At 39.0% G+C, this 27,705-nt stretch overlaps 1 protein-coding gene across 2 annotated transcripts in view; it reads left to right on the forward strand.

Moving 5' to 3' along the window:
- Positions 1–27,705, forward strand: part of LOC120714798 (protocadherin-15-like) — a 224,120-nt gene that overhangs the window by 56,955 nt on the left and 139,460 nt on the right. For both annotated transcript variants that reach the window (XM_040001273.1, XM_040001274.1), the window contains exon 2: positions 25,535–25,653. In XM_040001273.1, coding sequence (XP_039857207.1) covers positions 25,563–25,653 — 91 coding nt within the window. In that variant the 5' untranslated portion in view covers positions 25,535–25,562. The remainder of the gene's footprint in view (positions 1–25,534; positions 25,654–27,705) is intronic.

The following is a 27,705-nucleotide window of genomic DNA, read 5'->3' on the forward strand; positions in this document are numbered from 1 at the left end:
CCTTCAACCCAAAACAAGGGGGGAAAAAAGAATGAGGGAGTATTTTCTTGCATCTCCTCTATGTGAGAAAAGAAGGCATTCGTTGAGAATAATTAAAGCGCCGCTGTCTGTCACTTTATCAGTCTATATCTGCTTGGCAAAATCAGTTTCTTCAGCTTGAAAGAAATGACTAAAGGTGTTGTATTAATGCAACATCACTAAAAGGAATTACCCTGTAGAAGGCTTGCCTGCTTAGTGATTGAAACTTCAACTGAATACAAATAAGCAGTGTGCACCATTCATAAAGGAACCCTCAGGCTTCCCCGGCTATACAGGCAAAAGCCACAAACATTGATACAACTCTGAGCATTCCCAGAAGAATACATGACACCTCAAAGTCAACTCAACTGCTCCTGGTTGGTTATTTATTTATTTATATATTTACTTTTTTTGGGGGGGGGACTGCATAATTGGTTTCAAATGGTGAAACCTTTGGAACTATTATATGAATTATGCATTACTTGTCCAACTCAAGCCCCTACATACATACATAGATAGATAAATAGATATAAAAACATTGTTAGCATGATATTTACTCATTATCTGACATACTATAACCACTTAAACATACAAATTTATGATACATACAACACACATAGAAACACAAACCTGGATATGTATGATGTCAGTTTGGGGATTTCTCACTAAGAAAACTTCACTGGGGTGCTGAGACGAGAGCGTTTCCCAAGAGCAGAATATCCCTTAATCATGCTTCTCTGAGGAGTGTCTACAGTCCTGCCCGAACTCTGCCCCCTCGTTTTCTTTGGTGCAACAGGGAAAAGATGAGAAGGGGAGTTATTGTGGCAGGCCCTGACTATGAGAGCTTTTGCTCAAAGCTTTTCTTTAGGTGGCTGTGGCTCAAGAGCTAAAGTAGGTCCTCTGCTAATAGGAAGGTCTGTGGTTTAGATCCTTGGCCCCACTCTTAGTCTATATATCAAAGTGTCCTTGGGCAAGCTGCTGAACCCTGAGTTGCCCCTGATGCAGGCATGTAGTAAGAAAGCGCTTAGTGCCCAAATTGAGTAGAAAAGCGCTACATAACTTTAGTCCATTTGCCGAGTGCTGGTAGTCATGACTTAACTCAAATTATCTCTTCATGCTGATACGGAAACATGCCAGTTAGAGCTTTTTAAACTCAGTTTTGAATTTCTAAAACTGACTACATGTGTAATAATCTTATCACATCATAAATCCTAATAATGGGTCTGATGTGCCATTTAAAAATGGGTATTTTAGATTAAAATCAGAAAACATGAAACGCAGAACTGAAGCTGCATTCTTTTGAAAAGGTAGTTGCTACTTATGAGTTTCAAACAAAATTACAGGAGAAACATTATAATGAGGCTTGTGATTGTAAAAGGTTGAAGAACATCTGATTCCATTTATTTATTAAGGATGCAGTTTAAAGTTGTTTCAATTTCAAAATGCTAGTAAATGAGCCTGTTTGCTGAGGGTTTTTTTTTTTTTTCTGTTCCCACAGGTCAAGCATAGATATGCTTTCTGTTCTGTAAAACTCATAATGTGGAAGCTCTTAAAACCCTATTTTTGACATAATTTCACTGACAGTACTGGTGATGTTTCAAAACTGTGGCAACACTTTTTTAGTGGATAACATGATGCAGGTGTCCAGGTGTAGGTTTGATCTTTTTTTTATTTCTCTCATGGATGGGACTGTGAGGTAAGAGGGTCTACTATTTTCATCAGTCTGTTCAAATGTTTAGAGCATCTGTCTTGACTGTGATCATGCATTGACTAAAAAGTATTAAATTTAATTTCCATTAATTAGATGGTTGTGATACTCGTTTCTGTCATGTAATTTGACTTTGTTATGACTCTATTGTGCCTCTCTGCGTCTGCTAAATGGAGACAAGCTGTTCTCACCAAATTACATCTGCTGTCTGAGAAAGATAATTTCACATTTTTAGAAGAATTGTCTAAAATTTCATCGCTGTTGACATTATCTTTGCGAACAAGACCCCCGCCCCCTCCACAGCAGTGTCTTTTGTGTAGAAACTGTTTTATTGAATATCTGTGCAACCTTTAGTTGTGACTTATTCGGCACAGTAGCTAATTAGAGTATATTGATGGAAGGCTTTTTGTTGTTGGTTAAGCTGTAGGGAAGAAAAGTCCAGCGATTGTTGCAAAGTGACAGGTGAATCATAGCTGACTGCCTCCAGTCAGTGGTGTCATTTCTCAGCACCAATTGGTGCAGACAGAGCAGAATAATAGATTTCGCTCAGAAATAATCGACAGCTGACAGTAAATGGCTTTTGTTGACCTTCAGAAAGTGCAGGTTAGCTATGTGAGAGAATGGCTGTGCATTTCACAATGTAATAAGTTATGGATTAGTTTGACCTTAATGAGAAGCTAAGGGGACTTTTTTGTTGCTGTTGCTTGTTAATTAGTTAGGTTTTTCCGCATCATCCTTTATCATCCTGTTGAAGATGAGTCTTTTTCAGAGAGTACTGACCCAAGCTGGCCAGGTGCATATCCAGTAAATATGGTGGGAGGAGGGGCAACGGCGCTTTAGCCGGTCTCACCTTTCATGACCTCTTGTAATAAGATTACCTGGTTCACACGTCATGACTAGAGAGAGAGACAGAAAGGGGTCAGTTATCTCGCGGTGGAGCCAGGCTACGGTCCGGGTGGAGTGTTGCTGTGCCTTGCTGTGACTGGTTAAAGAGATCGGGGCAGCAGTGCTGATGTGCCCGCGCGAGGGGGAGGCTGTAGCTGCACTGACAGCCGGTATTGGTGGCTCCTTTCCGGGCACTGGAAGGATTTTTGTTGAGTACTTCTTAAGCCGAAACATGGTAAGCAGTCTTCTTTATGTTTTGGATGACTGTCATTATGATTTTAAATTTCCACACTGCCTCGGAGCACCGCACGCGTAGAACAGTGTCTTCACTGCGCATTGGTCTTCTTTTACCATGAAATAGGAGCGTGTTTATGTCACTGCTAGTATTTCTTTCTTTTTTTAAACTGTATTATAGATGTTCCCCAACGTGACGCGAGTAATCGATTAGAAAGGCGCAGTCGTTTACCTTAACTGCCCATTGATGTGTACCGCTAATCTCCGGAGGGTGAAGTTTTCAAACACTGACTGAAAGCAGCATCTCTCACTAATATATCATTAGCTAATGCCTGTGGTTAGGTATGACCTGTAGTTTGGCTGACTGTGGCTGTGTTTTTAAAAATATTTCAGTGATCCAGTTGTTGATGAGTATGATTACCGTAATCACTTAAATTGCGCGGAGTTTCTCAATTGGACAGCTGCAGTTTTCTATTAGCTGACTTTCCCCCCCGTTCTTTCTTTTTTTAATCTCGCCTCATATGCATATCAATAACGGTATTCTACCATGAATATTCATGCAGTAACTTCCCCCTGAGTGTGTGAGAGGGAGCCTATCGCGCTGCAGGAGATAATGCTTCAAAACGTGATTCACTCATTCAGTCTATTCAGTGACTCACACGAGTCTTTTACAGAAATGTAACAAGACACTGACTTGATCCCAGCATCTACTCATGCAAGAGTGTAGAAACCTTTTTTTGAAAATCCCAGTTTTTTATCAGAACTTATTCATTTTAAGGGCTAATTTTCAAAATGCACGAATGACAGTAGAAGTATAAAGCAGTGCAAGTCCATATTATTGTAAATGGCTGTAGTCCAGTTACTTGTGAGACCTAATCACCCCATTCTCACAAAGCATCATCACAGCCTGCTCAGCCAGTTTGAATTAAATTATTATTTAAGACCCTGATTTTGATCATTCTTGAACACATTCGGTGCTAAAACTATATTTATGTTGATTGTTGTTGCTCAGACTAGAAATGGACTTCTTCCTCTCTCACAGCAGCAAACAAACAGCTGTCACTGATAACATAAATGACAGCTGTACTCCCTTTAGTGACTTCAGTGGCTTGGCTTACTTTGATGCTTAAATGGAGTGAACCTCATTGCTGCTATTTGTAACACCTGAGCTGTTCTTGCTATGACAAGTCAAGTTCCCTGTGAAGACGCAGTGCTGTCCAATACATTTTACTGTCTTATTATTAAATCTTTTAAAATGTCCAGAAAAGGCTAGCAAGTGGCCTTTGAGTTAAGATGTTTGTTTTAAACTATAGTACTCATAGCTTTAAATGTGCACGCCGCATTGTTGTTTTATTTGTAATCCACTGGTAGTTTAAATTGAGGCAGGCAATGGACTGCAGATGCATAATGAAACATCTGGCCCTGCATTTTTGACATGCAGTGTCTTTATGTGAGCTTGCAAACTTGTGGTCATGTGTTTTTGATTTGCTCTGTATCTCTTCTTTCAGCAGAAGTCAATTGTTCTGTTGTTTTTCAATAAGATGTCTAACAAGCAATATATGATTGGATGACGGAGATCTATAAAATATTAGTTTATCAGGTGCCTGAGAGGCAAGTTATGCTCCATAAAGAAAGTAGTATAAAAGCAAATGGAAAGATCCAGCACCCTAGACACTGTTTTGTATACTTAACCAATCATAGACTAGGAAAAATGTGTAATTTCATAGATATCGTTGTGCATTTATTGCATATTTTATGTATTGTAAAACTGTTTCTGTGGTATGTGTAAGATGTGTTGCATCATATATTCCATTTAAGTCAGTGAACTGATGAAACAGTCTCATTTATCAGTGTCTTTGATATTATCAACATCACTGCTGATTAGTTTTCTCTCATTTTTAAACCTTTTTTCAGAAGACGACATAAAGCATTATTTGTTTCAGGCAGTATAAAAGTTGGGAGCAGTACCTGTAACAGCTGTAGGTTTGTCTAGATTTCAGCAATTTTCAGAATGGCCACTAAGACGAGATGCTGTAGAATTCCCATAAAGCCCCTGAGCTGTATTCGAGGTTTTCATTAAACCTGCGTGTAGTTTCAATGGACAAATTACATATTAAGCTTGTTCTGCACTGAAGCTTTGGTGGATGCTGCTAGAAATGAGTTCTTTTACTCTGGTTTGGACTTCAGGACCGTATATACCATTTTTATTGTTAGGATAAAGGACAGGCAGCTCTGGGCAGCTTCTCTTTAAGTATTAATAGGAAGAAGTAAAGAGGTTATAAAATACTCTGGTAACTGAAGTGAACCAGAGGGGAAAAATTAGGCAGTGGTGAATTATCCTTAGAAGTAATGAAGTGTCTTGTTCATAACAAAGGATGAAGAATGAGGGGAACCCGTAGGGTGTAGTGCATACAGGTGGCAGTCGAAATGAGACCGCCACTGCATGGTCACTCTTAACTTGTTGTAGCTTCTTTGTTTTTTCCAAGAATGAAGAATTTTAAGACAGCTGGGTGGCTTTCCATTTTACTTTGTCTCATCATTCTCATTCAATATTAAATTATAATACTCAGCAGTCCACAGTTACACAGCTTAAGGCACTTTGTGCTCAGATCACTTTGTATGTGCTTTTTGAATTCAATTAGACTTCACCTTTTTATAATTATGCTCACACCAGGCAGATCGGTATGTGTATGTGTGTGATAAAACAGTAATTAACAAGCGCTGCCATACTCCCATGACTGACTAATGATCTAATCTTGTTGGTTGCATCAGAAAAAAAAATGTGTGTTCGGTGCTGAAACTAATAAGACTGCACCAGTTTTGCCGCTCTTGAGAAATTAACATATGAAACAATATTGGGCCTTTAGTCACGGCTGTAATTTTAGGGTCAGTGTGTTTTCTTATTGTAAATTGTGTAATGTAATATAATGCTAGTTATATGTTGATGCTGTTACCACTTTAAATTTTAGTCTTTTTTTTTAATGAAGAGCATTGCCAACACTGTCTTAATGCCTGCGGTCCTCGGAGCCATTTGTTCTTATTGAAGAAGTAAATCTTGGAAAATAGGTCACAAAATACCTAGGCTTATGTGCTTTATTTGACAGAAGGCAGCGATGTAAGTCATTTTCTGCAAATGTTACTGAAAAGAGAAGTTCAAACTTGTTAGGGGGATGATAAATCTCACACACACACACACACACACACATACACACACACTATATATATATATATATATATATATATATATATATATATATATATATATATATATATATATATATATATATGATATGACCAGGCATGCCATGCTCAAGTGGGTATTTCCAGCATGCGGGACCAAAGCTGTGACATTGACTCATATCTGTCTGTTTGTACAAATGATTTTAATAACTACAAAGACTCAAACTGTTTAAAAGTTTAATTAATTTCTCTCCACATATCAAGCTGCAACACTGACATATTACCACCTCATAAAGTCTTATGGGAAATGTGTGAGCAAAAAGTTACGGGCTGCACGTCAAACTGACATGAACATTAGCTGCATACCGCCGTTTGAAGCAACACTGATGACATATTTGAGAATCTACCGAAACTGTAAAATTGTATGCCAAAGGGGGAAAAACAAAACGGTGAATGAGCTGTAAGGGTGATAAAGCCCTCTACTGAGCTCAGTGAGACTGCAACATTGGGTGATCATGGGGCTTCATATGAGCTTTCACATATAGCAGTCATGTGATCCATTTTATAAAAGAGTATTTGTTAGAACACATTCAAGTGTAGCTAGATATAATCGTGACACTTTAAAACATCTGAACCTCTTTTTCTCTTTTTTTGTGTCTCAGATTTCACAAAGTGAAAATACACCATGAGTTATTAAAATGGGATTTCATCATAGGATAAAGAATATCTTCCCCACAGTGCATTACTGTCATAAACTTACTTATCATTCAACAAATATGACTTTATTCATATGCACAATGGACACCTCGGGGCAACCATTTCAATATTATTTGATAAGAGACCTGTGGGTAGTGATGCCTGAAATGATTTGAGTCCGAGTGCAGAGGGAGAGGAAGAGAAAACAGGAGCAACTGTAGCATGCCTTCCTCTTCCTTTTCATCTTTGTCCTGGTGTTTTCGCCTTCCAGTGTTATTTTGCAGATTAAGAAGAAATAATGTGGGTTGTATGCTTTTGTTATGATTTACTGTCAACTTCTCCATTTCCATGTGAGGAACGGTGGGCACGGCACAGCCAGACTACCATTATCAGATCATCAGCTCAGTGTCAGGTATCAGAGGTAGTAAACTCTTCATTTCATCTTCACCACCTGCGGTGTAATGAAATGAGTAGAGAGTGTGGATGGAAACCATTAGCATTGAAGAAGTATGACACGCTGGAGTGAGCATGGAAATGAGCAAAAGACACAGGTGCAGTACAGGTGATTGGCAGGTAATCTGATTTCTGCACCAAGAGGTAGCAATGTAATTTGATAGGATATATTTTAATAAAATCATGAAATTCCTGAGTGCTGATATATATTTTTTCTCTCATCAAAGTTTCATATCATCTGCCTTTCCTCATTTTACTGTTTTAGCACTGCGACAACCATCCCCAATACATTTAACTACACATTTGCCCCAAGTTCTATATGCCAGTTCACTTGTTCTTCTGTACATTAGAGAATTACTTAAATATTGGTATATTGAATATTGATCTTGGAGCATGATCTATCTACATTTTGTCCATCAGTACAACATGTCAATTCTCTGTCCACTCTACAGAGTGACAGCTTTAACAAAGGTAGTACAACATTACATTACAAATTAACAAGTGCTCTCCCCCAAAAGGAAAATTGGCAGTGAGCTAGGAAAAGATCTGCATCTGCATCACATCACAGATGTATTGCTCTAGCTCTCAATACTTCTGTAGTTCTTGTAGACTTTTCTTTCTCAACATACCATTAAATACATGCTAGCATGCAATATTTGTATATTTGTTCATTAAATGATTATTTTGACACATAAATTTGAAATGGTGAAAAATTCTTTTGAATTCATTTTTTTATTTAATAGTTAAATGTTGCTATCTAGCTTATTATGGTGGTAATTAAGGGTTACAGTTCGTCCTAGAGTTTAATGCAGCGACATTATCAACTTCATCCAGTTTCCCAGTTATGGAGGATAAATATTTTCAAAGGTACATCATTGTTAACTCTAAAATTCTAACAGTATCCATTAATAATCCAAAGAAATCATTTTAGCTGCAAGCGCTATTGTTCATAGTTCTGATTTTTATGGATTCACTTATCGTTTACTTATTAGTTATTAATGTGGGAAAGGACAAGGTCATACATCATCAATGTAGCTGTTACATTCTCTGAGTCTAAAGCTACAATGGTGACAAACTAATGGCACTCCACTGCTGTGAGTTTGTCACCATTGTTTTGCAAGGCATATGCAATTTTTTTTTCCTACCAGGCCCACTTTTCATAGGTCAGGCAACTGTTGGTGATACTTTAATAAGGGGGAAAAAAAGCTGAATTAATAGCCTTCCATAATTAAGTCATTATTTTTAGCTGTTTTCACACTTTGGACTCACACAGTCCTGACAGAGACAGCTAGAGCTAACTTATTATCTTATTAATCAACTTAATTTATTGAGTCTTTACTCAATATCCTGGAGCATAATTAACTACACAAAAGAAGCCACTAGTTTGACTGCATTTAAAGTATAAAGTAGTTAAGTCTAAAAATCTAAAAATAGTAGGCTTACCTGTTGGCATTTACATTTCAAGAATCAATGTATTACTTGGACTATCTGTCCCATTAGGGCCTTCATTCTTCAATAATTCTTTTGTCCATAAGTTCATTTAGTTCTGTTTTTCAAGTTTTTGTAATATCAGCAGGTGGGACGCTGATCAGCTCAGTGTGTGTTGTTACAAAATGCCATTTTTACACCATGCTGTGTTTCATATCAAAGTTGTATTCCCTTCAATTCAGTATTGGTATCATTAGTTCGTTAGCTTTTCGTTCCGTGTAAGTATGTTGCATTATTTGCACAAAATAAACACATAAATGCCTCACAGGATTTGTATAGCTGTTGCTCATTTGTTGACTCATTTTAGCCTACTTATCGTCTGTGTCATGTTTTTGGAGTCGGCTTAGCGTTTTAAGATTAGGACTACCTTGTAATCTTATCCTGCTTTATGCAAATCAATACATTCATAATTGTGCTGACATCTATATTTTATGCAAGGCTTGGGTCAGCAGATTCCTCTTGAGGATAACAAACATAATATTTTAACTTTCTAAGGCAGAGTGTATCAAACCACATCACCACATTTTGTTCAACTGATTGGACTCTAGGTTTGCTGGTCCGTTAGCTTACTCTCTACAGCCTACATGGTGATTTTTGAAATGTGTATTTTCTTTAGGCAAGAACAATGCAATGATTGATGTGCAGTTAGTTTAAGCAGATTCTTTGTTCCTGCTTGTAACCTCGGTGAAGATTTGGCTAAAGTTTAAGACAGATCTTTATAGAAATCCTGATAATTCCTAAGAGTACCTTTAGTCACATGAATGTTACCCACAGAGCTGTGTTGGCACATGAAAGACCTATTTCAGTACAAGTGAGTGCACTCTGTATTTTAAACCGGCCATTACAGAATCCTTTGAAGCATTGGAAGCAGTCAGAGGAAGTGACAGAGGTGAGTGGATTTCTTTGTGCGTTGGCTGACTTGTCACTTAAGCAGCCTTTTAGGAGAGGACATGTAGGTTTTTGTTTTTTTACAATGAAACATCTTAAAAAAAGAATTTAGACATTAGAACTCTGAAGTCACCTTGCAAATATAAATGATGATGTTTTGAAAATGCACACAGCTATTTTGCTAGGTGCAGCTGTTAAACTCCTTGTTAACGAACAACCAACCAATGACATGGCAGCATGGCTGCTTTAGTTTTATAATCAGAATGTGGAAGAAAGGTGATTTAAGTGAATTTGGACATGGTGCGAGATGAGCTGAGTTTTCAGAAACTGTTGATCTACTGGGATTTTTATTCACAACCATCTCTAGGGTTTACAAGGAGGTCCCAATTTAGATAGCAGTTCCACTGAGTGGCAGTTTTGTGAGAGAGTATGCATTGAAGTCAGAGAGCAGAGCAGAATATCCAGACTTTGAGGTGATAAGACGACAACAGTAATTCAAGAAACTGCTCGTTGCAACCAAAGTATGCAGAAGAGCATCTCTGTGCACGCAACATGTCAACCTTGGAGCACATCAGTTATAGGTGCCACATCTGTGAGCTTAGAATGGGAACCTGAGGCTATAATTTACATAGGCTCAACAGGTTGGACAATACAGTATTGAAAAAAATGATACTTGGTGTGATGAATCACATTTTCTGCTGCATAATTTGGATGGTGGGGTCAGAACCTGGTGTAAATAACATGGAAACAAGGATTCATCTTGACTTATATCAACAGTTTTCCCTGGTGCAGTGGTTTGGGACATATTTTCTTGGTACACTTTAGGCCCCTTAATAACAACAGCACTGTGTTATGTTCCTTTCTGATGGCAATGTACCCATCTTCTGATGGCTGCTTCCAGCAGGATAATGTGCCATGTCACAAAGTTCCGATCATCTCAAGCTGATTTCTTGAACATGACATTGAGTTCATTATATGGCCTCCACAGTCACCAAATCTCAATCCTTCGGGATGTGGTGGAATGGAGATCCACAACATGGATGTGCAGCTGACAAATCTAAAACAACAGCAGGATACAATCCTGCCAATATGAACCAAAATACCAGAGGAATCATGTTGAATGTATGGCTACAGGCATTATATCCAACAGACACTTTAAATATGTAAAATGTTAAACTGATAAAAATTAAGAATTTTTTTTTCATACATTTGCAAAAACAGTAATGTTCAGATGTTGGTATAGTTAGACAGAAAAAACAAGTTCTAAGCAATTATATAAGTAGTTAGTGGTTTTGTAAACTAAGTATTTGACCTCTCCCGCAACTATTGAAGCTTTCCATAATATCAGATAATTGATATTTATTAAAACATAGCTTCTGAAATTAAAAGTGAAAATAAGTAATAAGTTTAGAAAATGGTAAAAATACCAGGCACTCAAGTTAATAAAGAACCCAAATTTATCTCGCAGCGCAACATATAAGTAGGTTACTTGGTTACATTGCGCTGCTGATGCAACCAAGAGACCCATACAGTGAAGTCCCTTTGCCAGACAGACTTTTTTTGAAGAACATAAAATAAAACCGGTTGTCAGTTGCGTTCAAATGTTTCAGCGTTGAGGAAACAGCGCTCTGCATTTATTAGTGAATGTTTTAACATCACCACGTAGACAGCAACTGGCAGGTACACTGTCACAGTACCATGTCTTTCTTGCATAGGAATAACAAAAGCATAAAATACACAACAGTGCGAAACTATACAAGGGGGTTTTCAAACATAATACAGCCTACAATAGCACAGACATTGACACAGAAATTTGCTGGACTGCAGTAAGCATGAATTAAAAAAACATTACCACACTGTTGTTTAGTAAGGTTTTGACTGATTTCTTCATAACAAAGAATTTAAGACTACTTACATTTCACGCAACTATTGTTGTCCATGCTGCTCCGGGTGATGTACTTTGAAGTTAAAAATAACAGCAGTAACACTGCATGCATAATGACCATCAAAACTTATGTTTATCTGTTATATATCACATGTTATATTTTTAATTTAAATACATTTATTTTATAGCCACTTTTGCTAGGCTTTAAAATTGAGTTAGAGTAAAAAAAACACTTGTTAATGAAACCTCATCCTTCATCTTCAGGATAAGACAGCTGTTGGTACAGCCAAACAGGAACTCAGTGGAGGACCCCTACTGAGAGTGGGCCTCACCCTCTGTCCTCTTGGTCATTCCACTTACACTGGCTTTTTGCCAAATCATGTCTGGGGATATATTTCACTGAACTACAAGGACTTCTCTAGCAAAATTCTCTAGTTACCAGTTTAATGCTTAAGATTATGGATTTTCACCTACCTCTCCTTTGTTAATTTAATTATTTAGACTTTCTCTTTTTTTGCTATCTAAGGATTAGTCATTCCTTTATGTGTAAAAGCTCTGAGACAAATCCTGTGACAATAAAAGTCATTGTGCGATTTGCAGGGTTAAAAGTCGCCCACTGAGGTGAAATAATTACCAAAATCAAAAAGCCCTCTTTTATCTTACATTAGCTGCATGTGTTCAAGTAGTTTCATGTGACATGGATAGGACATTGTTGATGCTAAGCAGATGCAGTGCGGTCAGCAGCACCCGCATGGACTGACCTCAGTGAGGGTTTAGAGATTTAAAACGTGGTCATGAGATGACTAAACTAAAAAGGATTAGAACCTCTGAGGTCTGTGGCTCGCTCGCACTGAATTAGAGAAAATTGGTTTTAGTGTGGACCACCAGGCTCTGACATTAAATGCAGCTGAATTCATACTTATTGCTTTGCATTTTGTTCTACTTTTTGAAATTCCTATTCAATATTCAGTAGTATTGTTAAAAAACAAACAAAACCAAAACATCAGACATCATGTTTTGTGGAATTATGCTGTATATGAACATTTCAGATGACTTTAATGTGCACAGTGAGGAAGAATATAAACGTGCCTAGACTTGTGCACGGTACTTCTGTGACTACTACAAACACACATGCACACACAAACAAGCACACCACAGACACAGCCATCTTGCTGCCATCACTTTCTCCTGACACTAAATTACAGAATAAGGCATAAACATCAAGAACTCATTACTACTAATTATATGTTATCCTTGTATGCTTTAGAATGTGTAATAGTTTGTATGACAATAAAGAATAATGCATGATTATAGCTTCTTTCTGAATCTACCTCCTAGTTTTGGTTTGCCTTGTTTCCTTGTGCAATAACATTTGCATAACACAGTCCTGGTGAAATGACAAACATATGCAAAACAAACTGCACAAATTTAAAAAAAAAAAGGCTTTCTTTTTTTATTTTGATTACTGTACTGTTGTCAAACACCCTTTGTCCTGCCTGACTCATATGGATGAATGATCAGTGAGCTTATTAGTCATCTGTGCGTCCCCCCCCCCCCCACAAGTGGGACATGCGTTCCTCATAGAGGAACACCCCGATCACCTAAAGGATCTTTATCGAAATTGTGCTCAACTTGGTCAAGATTGTATTGTTCGTGTTGAAAACGCTCTTCCATTTTCAGAAGTATTGCTACTCCTCCCAGAATATTGATCCAGTTTTAGTGAAACAGGAAGAATTTGTCCTCGGTGGATATTAATTGTCATTAGTTTGTACAATACAGCCAGCCAGTAAACAAGAAAATCTAAACATTTCTTTCTGCAGCTCATAAATTATAATCTCTGAATTTTGATGGATTTTCATTGTTGCTTTAGTGAAGGCATTTATCAAAGTTCTCTTTTCCTCAGTGCTCACAAACCAATGTTATCCTGAATAAATGTCACAAATCTGAGTCAGAGAATATTGATTTTGGCCATACATTTTTTTTTTTTAACAGTTTAAACAAATTTTCCAAAGTACTTTTGGTTAATCAAATTAAATTTCTCCTCAGGGTATTTTTTTGCTATATTTAATCATTTTATATGATTTATATGCTTTCTTTTTTTAATCATTTTCTAACTGTGATCTTTGATTAAACTTGACAAATTAGTTTATTTTTTCTATATTATAAAACATAGAAACAAATGTTATTTTTTTTCTACTATTATAAAACAAAACTTTTACATTTAATATGTTATTATATAGAAGAGATTTGTTAGTGGTGCTGATGATTACTAAAAATGGATGTAGACATGCTATGTTTTTCAGCTTGTGAGTTTTAAATCATTACTACAAGCAGCCCTGATTTCTTTCGTTCAACTTACTTTGCTCAAGTATATTTTTTATCTCTGAAAGTACTCTGCATAAACAGGTGCATAGGGTTGTTTAAACCATCCCAGCCCATCACAATAATTATGAGAGCACTTGAGGCCCACATCAAATCTTTCATTTGATGCTAGCAGCAGCACAAAAGCACATAATGGTGTTTATACATTTTCCCATTAGGGTCAGTCTTCCCAGCCAAAATACCCATGCTAAACAACTCAGCCTTTATGCATCTGAACCAGCAGGCTTCTTCACAGGGAAATTGATAAAACGCACCTCTGACACAGGTGGGATGGGGGAAAAAGTTGCATAATTAGGGAACCTGAATGAAAATTTACTGCATAACAGCTTTTCATTTCTGTGTCAAGTGCACACTGAGATCACTGCTCGCAGTAAGCGCTACTCTCTCGCACAGCCACATACATACGATGAACAGTCACTTAGGAAACACTCATCTGATAATAGCAGTTACATCATCCTGCAGAGGGAAGCACCTGCAGTGTTAGTGACTAAAGACAAGATGATATATTACATTTTAGAGCAATGCAGTAGAGGTTTACTACTACCAGCTTGTTAAGAAAACGTTTCATGTAAATGCTATAGATGTTGATAATATGAATGCTGATTATTTTAACAAGGATTTTATTGCACAAAAGCTTATGGTAGTTATAAATAATTTCACTTAGTCACTGTCCCAGAAATTGTGCAGCCATCTAAATATAAGAGCTGCATCGGCTGTTTACACACAGTTTGAGTTTTACACAATTTATTAAGCTTGATTAGGTGTATCTAATTGAGTGCTATGGAACTTTTTACCTGCTACAACCCTGTGTGGTACCTATTAATCCAGACCAAAGAACAGGAGCTTGTATAAATGGGCTGCAGCTGCATGCAAGAGGGATTCCATTTTATCTCTAGAATGTATAAACAAACTTGTCCGATTCGTGTTAAGTCATGTTTTACTTGCTCTTTAGTGCGTAGCTGGATATTAATGAAATGCAGCAAGGATGGGTTATTAGTTCTGGAAGTGACAACCATAAATGTGTTACCTACGTAATATCTGATTATGATGGTATTACAGTCTGTGGCTCCATGATCACATGGCATCTCATGCCTTTGAGGACATTCTAAAGTCTCGTAATAAAGGATGGGGGTATGTTGTAGCGCAGTGAGTGATCAATCAGAAGCTTAAAACGACTGTTTGAATATGGTCCTTGAAGTGATTTTCTTTCCTTTTCTGGCTCTACTTTTATGCCATAAGATTGACAAAGAGCTGCCTTTTGTAGAAAGTAAAACTGAAATACAGTTGGAAAATGTATGAGAAATGTTTTTTTTTTTTTTTTTTAATATATATACTTAAATGGCCATGATTATAGTACAGAAAACTGAAAACCTAGCAAGGCATAAAGGCTATTTTTAATTTTACTGTGACTAAGAACAGAAATAAAAAGCATTCAAATGGACCTGAAACATTTTCCTTTGTATTCTTGTCATTGGTTGAACCAACACTGACTCAGCTGAATTTGTATGATATGATTCGGTTATGCACATTATTCATGGCAAGTCAATATTTAAACAAATATTTTTCATAACACAGAAATATTTTTGTAATGATATTGAAATTCTGGTGAGATGTGAAACCAACTAGACACATTTTTCAGCTTTTTTTTTTTTTTTTTTTTTTTGTCAACAGAAATGTTAGTTGGCCAAGTAAATTCTTCATATTTTATTTATGTGTAAGTTCTTAGTTATGCAGCCACCCTCTTTTCGCCCCCTGATTTTGTGAACTCGAAAGAGTGTTGCAGTTTTGCAGATTTGATCTAGAAAATGAAAATATCATTCTTTGACAAAATAAGTTGAAAAAAACCTGCTCAACAAAGTAATGAGAATTTAGTACCGGACGACAACCCACAATCAAAAAAGGGTTCTGGTGTTTGCACTGCTAACCTTAGCCACTCTCAGCAAATGAAAATGTGGAATTTTTTAATATTCTTTAAAATTTGATTTAGTCACTGAAAAATGTGTCAAATGTGTCAAATGACTAATAAATACTCTATTCATACATTATTTAACCTTGTCAGGTAAACTGTACTTCCTTTAGTCTGTTCTATTTATTTTAAAATGATTGATTAGTACATACCTATTCTCCTGTTTAATCAATTTGGGGGAAAAAAATGGGATGGGAGTATCTGGCCTGGCAGTGCAGTGGGTTATAATATGTTTGTCTCAGTGATCAAATACAATGTAACTGGTTAATGTATTGCAGTTTGTAGGAGCTAGAATTATAGAATTACAATTTACAGATACATGAGAAAGATGTGGTTTTAATACTGGCTGCTTGTCTCAATGTTTAGCCTGGTGTATTTCTACTTGGGTGCGAGCCATGTGCAGATGAGTCTGTTAGCCAAGGCTAATCACTTCCATCGTTAGAACACTGGAGCTCCCTTGCTGCCTCTGATTTCATCTTTTAGGTAATGAATAGCTCTGAACTGGTCTAGCACGCCTAATCACACAAACTAACATTTGTTAAATTTGGGAGCCAAGCAATGAAGCTGCAGAGGCACTTTTTTAGACTAATTCATTTTCTTTCTCTTCTTGCCACACGAATCTATGGCATCACCTAGAATTACAGAATAAAACAACTTTTTTTTTTTTCTCACAGTGGCTGAGAACAGCCCCCTGATTCTTTAATCCAAATTTTATATCTTGGATGTGCATTTATGCACACAAGGGACTCACCTTATGATGATGTACATTTCCACCACGTTGGATTTACAGTCATGTTGAGCTTTTATGGATTGTTCTTTTTTTTTTTTTTTGGAAATAAATCTTTATTTTTTTTCCACATTCTTCACCAAAACTGCCACTGGTGATCTTCAGCTCAAGGACCACAAAAGTCAGGATATGGATTTAGGATTCTGAAAAGCTTATAAAATGTGATAGCCACGTGGTTCAGGTTTTGAAGCCACAAAACAGGAAGTGCTTCTTAAACTAACCTTATATTAATCTATGGATTTGATATAAGTATTCCAGAGAGTTTACTATATTATATATATTCTAGTGTGCAACTCAAAGTGTCTAAAGTCTAGATGTGTACATATATATGTGTGTGTGTGTGTGTGTGTGTGTGTGTGTATCTGTATGTATGTATGTATATATATAAAATAGTATATTTTACTACTGAGGGATGCTGGAAAAAGTTTTGTGTTTTTGTTTATTAGTGCTTAGAGCATAATCATGTCAGGTTGCCATGACAACCATATCATGGCTAACTTTTTGGTACATGCATCACTACCAGCAGCTACAGTTAGTTATTTTTCTTCTTCCTTCTTTTTTTTGTGGACTTTCTGAGAGTGCATGCACACCAGTGTTTATCTGGGACCTTGCTTGAAGTGGCGTCAGCTTCTTTTAGACTCTAGACTTTAGACGCTTTGAGTTACACGCTAGAATCGAGGAGTGGGTATCACATTACTGTGACCCTTGAGCTTGATTTTCAGATAGTTGGCAAGTTGAGATCAGTTTGCAGTCTCTAGTTACAAAAGTCTGACAGAAGTTGAAGCTTTTTTTATTTTTAAGTCCACTTCTTTGTAACTGCAACTGTTCTGAAAACCGATTGAAAGCCAAGCAGTGAGGCATTGTAGGCACCTTTAATATTTATTTTCTCTTTAGGTGCATTTATCTACTAACACTATGAACTGTATGCTCCGTTTTATTTATTGATTTTCCAATATATAAACAGCAGCAAATAACATATAATATAAACATATTTCACAGAATTTAAGTAGAAAGAATCAGCTGAATCAGTTTGAATGTGTCAGGACAACCTGCTACTGCTAATTGGGATGCATTAAGGTTGTAAACATGGCTGTTTAACATGAAACACGACTGAAAGAAAAACTTCCTGTGCTCCAGTTTGTCTGGCACTGTTTATTAAAATGATGTCTGTTCTAAAAAAGCATACTGGCAGCATGCCCCAGGTTTTATGACTTAGATGTTTGCATAATTTTAAGAGCGTGATTTCTCATGTGGTCACTTAATGAATGCTGTAGCTTTGTACTGTAATTGGATATGAGAAGGAGGTGTTTAAGGTGCAGTCCGGGGATTTTGTTACATTGATTTGCAGTGAGCTTTCCCTCTAAGGAGACAAGTGGACCCAAACGATATAAGGGGCAAGTTCTTTTTCCTTTTCCTTTAATTTGTCATCCAGCTTATGTAAGAGTAATTTCTGAGTGTCGTATCAGTCACATTTTATCAGTGAATCTTGGCTTTTTTTTTTTTTTTGCCTCTAGTCTGTTTTGTTCTGCTGCAGTGGTTGACTGTTCTGTTACATATTTATCAGACACTAGTCTTACATTCTTTTCACTCTAAAAATCTTCTTCTGGCAGCTATCAAAGGGGAACAGCATCAACACTTCCACTTAGCAGCTGGAAACCAACAATGAAGTGTCATTACTACAGTATTTGACTTGTCACCATTTCAGATGCACATTCTTTTACAATTTGAGCATTATTTTAAAAGTGAGTTGTTTTTTTATGCAAAAACAAGCAAAGCAGTTCAAAGAAACAGAGAAGGACTATAAAACATGGCACTATACTTGCAGATCACAAAAGGTCTGTGCAGAAAAAATGTTTTAGTCCGTTCAATTTTACAAATATTTGTTAGAAATGGCTCCACGCAAGTGAAATATAAATTATTAGGTTATAATGTATTGTTTATATTGTAGTGTCCCTCTAACAGAAGAAAGAGATGATCAGTGTTCCCGTTACCAGTGTTTATTAAGATTAGTAACACAGGCTGCTGTGGGCCGTAGCCAACGCCAAAACAACAGGGAAAAACATGCTCTCCAGAATCAAAACAAACCCCCGACTCTCGCTCCTTTTTTCCCCACACACCCACAACATTCTCTAACACCCGCCCCCCAAACACTCTCAGCCAACCACACATATGATCTCTTCCAGACTCTCTGTCATCTGTCACAATGGTGGTGGAAGAGTCTGTAGGGGTGGAGTCCAGGTCTGTCCGTGGCCCACCCTGTTGTCCCAGTGAAGTGGCTGCAATAGGGGGCCAGTCTGTCCCGGTGCAGGGCGACCCTCCATCCCCTTGTGGGCAGTAGTACCCTATACACCACTTCCCCCAGGCGTTCCAGAACCTTACAGGGTTCTTCTGCCGCACCCCCGCACTTATCAGTTTCCTCCTAGCAAAGTCATGAGCAGACTCCATGCAATCTTGGAGCTTCCTCGCATAGTCAGGACCTGGTTGATCCCCATCAGCATCAGGGGGTCAGCCCATCATCATCTCCACTGGAGTCCGGATCTCCCTGGCCAACATCAAGAGAGCAGGGGAGCACGAAGTGGAGTCTTGGACCGCCAAACGATATGCCATGAGGACCAGGGGCACGTGAGTGTCCCAGTCACGTTGATGTTTAGCCGTCACTAGCGCTAGTTGCTCTGCCAGTGTACGGTGAAATCTCTCAACGAGTCCATCATTCTGTGGGTGGAGGGGTGTTGTACAGGTCTTATGGGAGCCTAGTTTCTCGCACAAGGCCGCAAACACACGGGACTCAAAGTTCCTGCCCTGGTCATGTGGATTACTTCAGGCACCCCAAATCTGCTGAACATCCCCTCCACCAAAGCATCCACAATTGTCTCTGCCTCTTGGCCAGGTAAACTGTATGCCTCTGGCCACTTTGTGAAATAGTCCATAGCTGTGAGGATATAGCGGTTTCCCCTTTCTGTGCGGGAAAAAGGACCCAGGATGTCCATCCCCACCCTCTAAATAGGGTACCCTGCCGGAAACTGTTGCAGTTGGGCATGGCTGCATTTGGCTGTGGGCCCCTTCCGTGCTGTACAGCTGTCGCAGCGGAGGCAAAAGGCCTATACATCCCGCCTATGTCGGGACCAATAGAACCCCTGCCGGAGGCTGCGGAGTGTTTTGGTGACACCAAAGTGGCCAGAACCCTGGGCCCCATGCACTGCGCAAAGCACCATCTCCTGCAGGGCCTGCAGGACCACCAACTGCCACCTCATCTCGCCCATAGCTGGTTTTCCAGCCCCTTTGCAGCACTCCATCGTACCGCTGCAAGGCATTAAACATGGACCAGAGTCCCTTTGTGGCCCGTGACAACATGGCGATTTCCTCCCATTGGGGTTGTCGCTGATCCTCAATCCACCCAAGCCCTGGTTTGATGTCAGCTTCCTCTTCCTGTTTATGTCTCCACTCTGTTGCATCCACAGCAACCAACCTTCCTCTACCCCCGTCACAGCACACTTTACATCGGGCACCAATTGATCCTCCTGAGCTTCCTTCCTCACACAGTAGTGGCATCCATCTTGGGCACAGGGTCTGCGGGAAAGCGCATCTGCATTTCTGTGCTGGGCACCAGGTCTGTGTACAACCTCAAAATCATAAGCCTGCAGCTCCTCAATCCAGCGTGTTAGCTGCTCCTCTGGGTCCTTAAAAGACACGAGCCACTGCAAGGCAGCATGGTCAGTTCTGACAATAAAGTGGAGACCCCCGAGGTAGTACTTAAAGTGGCGTATGGCACATACCACTGCGAGCAGCTCCCACCTTGTGACACAATACTGGCGTTCAGCTTTGTTGAAGGCCTGACTATGGTATGCCACCACTTTCTCCCCGCCGGGTGTCACCTGGGCTAGCACTGCACCAGATCCGACACTGCTGGTATCTGTGTCAAGGACAAAGGGCAGAGGGGGGTCCGGTGGAGAGAGCACTGGGGCCCCCAGTAGGGCTTTCTGCAGTGAGGTGAAAGATCCCTGGCAGCCTGCTGTCCACTGGAAGGTCACACCCTTATGGAGCAGGTGGAACGGTGGCACGGCTATGCAGGAAAAACCCCTTACAAACCGTCTGTAGTACGATGCCAAGAACAGGAAGCTCTTTAACTTGTGCACAGATTTTGGGGTGGGCCAGTCCTTCACAGCTTGGATCTTATCATCCATGGTGCCGACCCCCCCGGCCCCCAGTCGGTGGCCCAGGAACGTGACCTCACGTCGCATTAAGCAGCATTTCTTTGAGTTGAGTTTTAGTCCTGCTGCCAATACCCTCTCCAGGACCTGTCTGAGGGCCCCAAGGGCAGCGTGGAAAGAAGCACCATGGACCAAGATGTTGTCCAGGTACACCACACATTCTCTGCGGGGAATTCCAGTGAGCACCTTATCCATGAGTCTCTCAAATGTGGCAGGGGCATTGCAGAGACTGAAAGGAAGAACTTTAAATTGCCATAAGCCTCCGCTGGTAATAAATGCAGTCTTTGGTCTGGCATTTGGTGCGAGGGGTATCTGCCAGTACCCGCTGTATAGGTCTAGGGAGGAGAACCATGAGGATCCCGCCACAATGTCAAGGGTCTTATCTATATGCGGTAGAGGATATGGGTCCTTCTTTGTCACCTTATTCAAGGGCCAGCCCCATCACACAGTAACTCTCTCTCTCTGTAGCCAGCTCCAGGGACTCCTGAAGGGATTTAGGATGAGCTAACAGTGTCTGGATCCACAGCTCATCCAGAAGCAGGGCCTGGAGGAAGTGGTCACAAGCTAATTCGCCCTGGATGGTGGGGGGCATGTGGGCATAGGTGCGGTGGACCAGCCCCTCAATGTCATTAGCTAGGTCCCTAATGGACTACCCCGGCTGCACAGTTCGGAGGGCAGCAGGCTTGGAGCAGAGCAAGAACCGAACCGCCTCTTCAGAGCCCCAACCAAAGCATCATAATCCCCCCTCCCTCTGGGCTCAAAAGCAGCAAGCTAGACACGGCATCGCCAGTAAGGCACATAGGTAGCTGCAGGGATTTCTCTTCAGCAGACCACCCACCGGCCCTGGCAAACAGTTCAAATTGTGCATGAAAAGCTTCCCAGTCAGCCTTGCCATCATACCTGGGGGTCTTCATGGAAGCGTGGAAAGTGCCTCTATACATCGGCATGTCTCTCTCCACACCCCCAGTCGCTGTAGGAGTCCCCAAAGAGCTCTGTCGGCCACCCGAATGGTGAGAGGATGCAAAGCTGGCTTCTGTCGCCATATCCGCGGTCGTTTGTCTCACCCGCTCTCTGTGCTCCATGAACCTCCATTCCCCGGCGGAGTAGCCGTGTCCGTGAGTGTCCGCTGTAGGTTCTCACTTGATCTTGGAGTAATCCATTGGAAGCATTCCGCACAGTCCCGCAAAAATCTCCAGCGTCCACAGCCGATGCCATGAGTCAGGGCTCCACGAGCACAGATAACTCTGGAGGCGAAAGCTTCACTTTCACTTCTGACACCAGTGTAGCGTCCCTCCAACAGAAGTTGTAACCCAGTCCATTACACTATGCTTGAGGACAACTTTAATTGTACTGTCACTTTGTTCATTTATCATGTGGGTAAAAGCACAGCTTTTAGGAAGATAATGGGCATAGGGCCAGAACTCTAAGTTAAGGTAATCTACTTTTCATATAGCTTTCTCCATTATGATTATGCACCTCAGTAACACCAGATTGAGGAGCCTCTCCTTATAATTTTCGCTTTTGTGTAGCTTTCACACATCTTTCCTAGTCAGATTGAATAATAATAATAGGAAAGGCTATAGAGACTGCAATGGCACTGTAAAATTGTTCTTGACAGAAGCAAAATGTTTTTTCCATAACAGTATATTGTGAAAGGGAAGAACATTTTTTTTTTTCTTTTTGTATTTTCTGCTGCAAACAGTGGACAATGAATATAAATTGGCAATAATTTGTTTTTTGCCACTGGTGACCAACCTATAATCAAATCATTTTGTTTGTTACAAAATGTGCTTATGTAGAATAAATTGAACAGAAGTGTTATCTTTCCTTTTGTATCTACAAAGAGAAATACATATTAACAACAATAATCTACAGTGAGTCTATAAAGGTTTGAATTTCTTCTTTTGTTTTGTAATTTTGCCTTTTAAAATCCATTGTGGTGGCGTACAGTCAATCAGTCAAGATGTGATTTAAGGGCAGACTTTTTCTTTAATTTAACAGCTCATGCAGAACAAAGGTTTGGACAGTTTAGAATGATATAAAATGGAAATTAAAATTACAGACACTTTGATTCATCATTTTTATTTTTAGAGACTCAAAAGTAATGGTCTTCCTAGCATTTTTAGCATTTCTGTGCTAGGCAGTGCATTTCAAGAAGGTACCAGACAATTTGGCCAGTACTAAAGTTTTTTTCTGTCTCTGGGTTAATGATGATGATGATGGTCTGCATCATCATCATTACTGAATCATTAATGAATCTTGATTGTTATATTTCAAATCTAACATGATGGTTTAAAGAAGCAAATGCTTAAATAGGTAAATAATCTTGTTTAATTCTCCCCAAAAAATGCATGGAGCCAACCTTACAGAGCAAAAAAAAAAAGCATCCATCCTTGTGTAGACTTCTGAGGGGCTCCACACTTTATTACACAGTAAGGGGAGATAAGGTCACCAGCAGAAACCAAAACATTACCTGAACCACTTAAAAAAAAATTTAAATGTCATCTGGGATTCTAATACAGACTGTCTCAGTAGTAAAACCTGATTGAACACTTCCATTTTTCTAATATAATGTTTTTAAACATTTTGCTATAAAGGGTAACTTTGAAACTGGTTTATATTTGTTGTAGTCTGATGAAGCAATGCTGGGTTGTGTTTAGGACTTGTTCAGTACTGACATCTCTGGCAGCTGATCTGCACCAAAGCACATGAACAGGAAGAGGTGGAACAACTCTATTCTGGATGAGAGGCGATCAAAGTAACACAAACAGAGGAGAAAACAGAGACGAGCACATTTTCTTCCTTTCAGGAAGTGCAAAGCCCCTGCACTGAGGAGTAGAGAACTACATCTTCACTATCTATGTAATCCATAACTCTGATTGCTTCATTCAACTCTGCCCACGCTATTGTAATCTTCTCATTATTGTCCTCCCCCAAAAGTTTAATCACTTTTCATCAAAGAGAGAGGATGGCAGAGATGCTGTATAAACATCTAAAAAAATTTCTACAGCAACTTGCGGGGGTAGTTGTGATTGAATTACTGGGACATGATATGCATCAAGGTGGAGCAGAGTGGAAATAAATTGTTTCTGTTTGAGCTTTTTTTTTTTCTTTCTTTTTCAAAAGCATTGTGTTGTTGCTGAAAATCTTGAAATCTCTTGATGATGTCACTTGTGGACCACTATGAAAGTACTGCTGCGTAAACAGAGTATTGGAGGCATTTTACGCCACTTGGTCAGCATCTCTCCAGGTTCCCTGTTCATTAAAGTTGGAGAATCCTTGTTAGCATATGTAAATTAGATACTGTGTTCCCATGTCAACCAAGAAGAAGCTGCGAAAGAAATGACTTCTCTCTTCAGGGTGGCTGGTTGTGCAGGTCTGGGTTTTCTCATGTGAAAGGGATCAAAGCAATCTTACTCAGCCCTCTTAAGAAAGATAGATGTACGAATGTGGGAAATCAAATCTGCTTCAAAAGGGAGCACCACTGGGAGCAAGAGAGATGAGAAAGCAGTGAGTGAATAGGAAACCAGTGTGAAATCACCCCTGTTGTTGCACCATTAGAGACGAGACCACAGTAGTCTCCGGCTGTCCAGAGAGTGTTCGTGGGAGACAACTATTGTTCGGGTGCGTTTGTTTAAAATGTGTTTAGATACGTGTCTGCACAGGTTCGTGTGAAAGTGAGAGGTAAAGGCGTACTTCCCAATGTGAGTGAAAGACAAAAATGAGTGAAAATAAAGGGAAATCAACATTACAAATGAAGAGGTGCTGATAGTGTGAGTTAGAGGTTTGACTTTGTCAAGCGTGCTTTGATATGAGAGTGTTGATGCTTGTGAGCCCCCTCTTGTCCCCTTAGCATATGCTATGAAAGCTGATTTCACAGCTTATCAGCTGAAATGAGAATAAGCCTTGTGAGTGAGGTGTGACATCAAATAGCACAGACAGATAGAACCCTTCTATTCCTCATACTGACACTTTACCTTGCTTTAGCTCGGAGTGAATGCTGTTTGCTGTGGTACGGTGCGCGAGTGGCACAACAAGGCTCAACATATAATCTGTAGGCACTGCTTTGCTTGTAATTTCCACTAGATCCAGAATATGTGTATTTACTTTAAATCCCCCAGTAGTCCACGCACCATCATAATATATTGAGCTCATGTTGTCTGTACTGCAGTTTGTAATATTTGTGATACAACACAGGGGCTTCTTTTTCATCCAATGTGCAGTGTTAGGCTATTAGATGCTCATGATTTTCTTTTTCTTCTTCATGTGTAAAAAGTATTCACTCTCTGTAGAGTAAGGTGCTTTAAAAGGTTGGTGGTTTGCTCCATGAAGTAGAATGAAGGAAGAAGGTCAGCTTAAAGCGATAGGAGGTGGAAAAAATTCCATTAAATGCAAGTTGTAAAAGCTGAAGATGAAATGAGACAAGCTTTTAAAACACCGCTCTTATAGTGACACAGTATTCTAAGTACATTAAAAGCATGTTTGTATTTAGTTTTCCTTGAAATTCCTGAAAAATGAACAGCACTGCTCTTATGTTAGTCATAGCAGTTTGCCTCTACTTCAGTAATGTTTTACGTGGATGCTGTATTGGGTAACAAGATCAACTGCTTGGGAAAGGAGTGCCCTGTGTTTGTACATATATTGATATACATATGTATGTTAGGCTATGGGTCGGTCTCAGCTGTGCATTTAAGTAACTTAGAGACTGACTGACCAAATGAATGAAAAACTATTTCTGGTGATTTGTTTTGTGCAGGTGGGCAAGCAATAAGGCTTGACGGAAGATGCGACGGGGGTGGTGGCTCGTCAGATGGCTGGGGACAGGAATGGCAATCCTCTCTTTGCTAACCCACAGCTGGGGCCAGAACACAGAAGGTATGAGCAGCCAGCACTAAGGCCATCACTCCTCCTTTTCAGTTAACTGTAGCTGACTCGTCAGTAGACACTTGTAATGTGTGAAAGGCAATTTTTTTTTCTTTTTTTTTTTTGCTACAACAGACCTGCATTGTTAGAAAAAAAAATTTCCACAGCTACATCACGCTAATTATTATGAAGTATGTGGTAACCTGAGGCGTTAATTGTTTTCAAAGGTTATTATTTAGAAAGAGGATGCTCATTAAAGTTCACTGATCATGCTAACATTTTTTGCCTTGTAGTTAAATGCTCAGGTTTATTAGAAAGGTGGCTTTTGTAGTTTCTACTCACTGAGTTTGTAGCAGGTGCTAGTTAAAAGTGATTTCCAGCTGTATAAAATCGGCATGTCTTTAAACATAACGGTTAAAGGAAGCAGCACATACAGACATGCTTCAAATCCCGACTGTGTTGCAACATTGCAATTCAGGTCAACTTTAAGGTGCTGTACTTGAAGCAAATTCCCTTTTTCCCAACTCCGTTTCCTTCTTCGTTTCATCCTGTACCTGCTTCCCAGGCTTTCTTGACAAGAAATTTTTATTAATATAAAAGCATTTCATATAAGAGTATATCATCAGCTTTGAATTCAGATTTTCTTGGATTTATGTGATATCTTTTTAGCACAGAAGAGAAGAGAGATGACATCCTTTATGACTCACTGAACCTTTGAAGGTGAACCTTGTGGTTTCCTTATTGGATGAGTTCACACTGAGGCTTCAACCGCATTTAATAGATCGGTGTTGGTATGTGTAGTGATGAAACTGTTGACCCAAAGCATAACAGCTGGGGAATATCCTTGTGGGATATGGTTTTGTGGATAATTTCTTTTATTATATTGGCTATTGTATACAAACATACTATTGATTTAAACCGTATTGATTTATAAACATCTCATACAGTGTTGGTGAACATACAGTACAACTAGTGCTTTAGGTTCAGTGACCTTGAGGTAAATTAAACTATGCTTCAGGAAACATGTTTGCTTGAGGACATTTGCTCTATGATGCTCTTTTATCCCTCCCAGTATTCAAACATTACAGTGTGCTGCAGTGAGGTTAGTTATTGGTGGAGTTATTTTAAAGAAATACACTGCTTAGCCCAGCCAAATTTTTTGTCATGCCAACCCAGTAAAGTAGTAAAGCAATAAAATTAAATGTTCAGCCAATGAAAAATAGCACAGAAAATACCAGTACTGTTTTAGTTGGGCAGCTTAGAACCTCCCTGCAAAGTTGCCCACCCCTTACTCTTTCTTCTATAAACACAGAGCTCTGCAGCAGGAACCCTTCGCTGTGCAGAGTGATCTTTTCTTCCTCAAACTGCACATTCTGGCATATCGAAAGACAATGTAAATTCTGATTTCTATATAAAATTGAACATATTTGTGGCATAATTCTTAATTTTACTGTGGTTAAGTTTTGTGTATGCCACTTCCTTATATATATATATATATATATGTGTGTATATGTATATGTATATATGTATATATATATGTATATGTATATATGTATATATATATGTATATGTATATATGTATATATATATGTATATGTGTATATGTATATATGTATATATATGTATATGTGTATATATATGTATGTATATGTATGTATGTATATGTATGTATATATGTGTATATATATATATATATATATATATATATATATATATATGTATATATGTATATATATGTATGTATGTATGTATGTATGTATGTATATGAGAACAGGTCTAACTAACAAAGCAACTGCTGAGTGTATATATTAATGCTAAAATAGTTTGCCCTTTCTGGTTATTAGAATTTCTCAGGATTTAATGCTCTGGTTCTAAACGTTAGGCTGTGCATTTGTGAGTTTCAGAGAAATCAACCCATATACCCATCACATCTCATTGTGTCAGACCTTGTGTGCTTAAAAATTTTGTCTATGAACTCCAGGTGTGTTAAGGTAAAGAAGGGATATGCCGCTACTTCCAGTGACCAGTGGAATCTCTGTATGATTCAACACGGTCTTTGCTATG

Source organism: Simochromis diagramma, unplaced genomic scaffold (assembly GCF_900408965.1).
Source record: "Simochromis diagramma unplaced genomic scaffold, fSimDia1.1 OVJJ01000421.1, whole genome shotgun sequence".
Lineage (NCBI taxonomy): Eukaryota > Metazoa > Chordata > Actinopteri > Cichliformes > Cichlidae > Simochromis > Simochromis diagramma.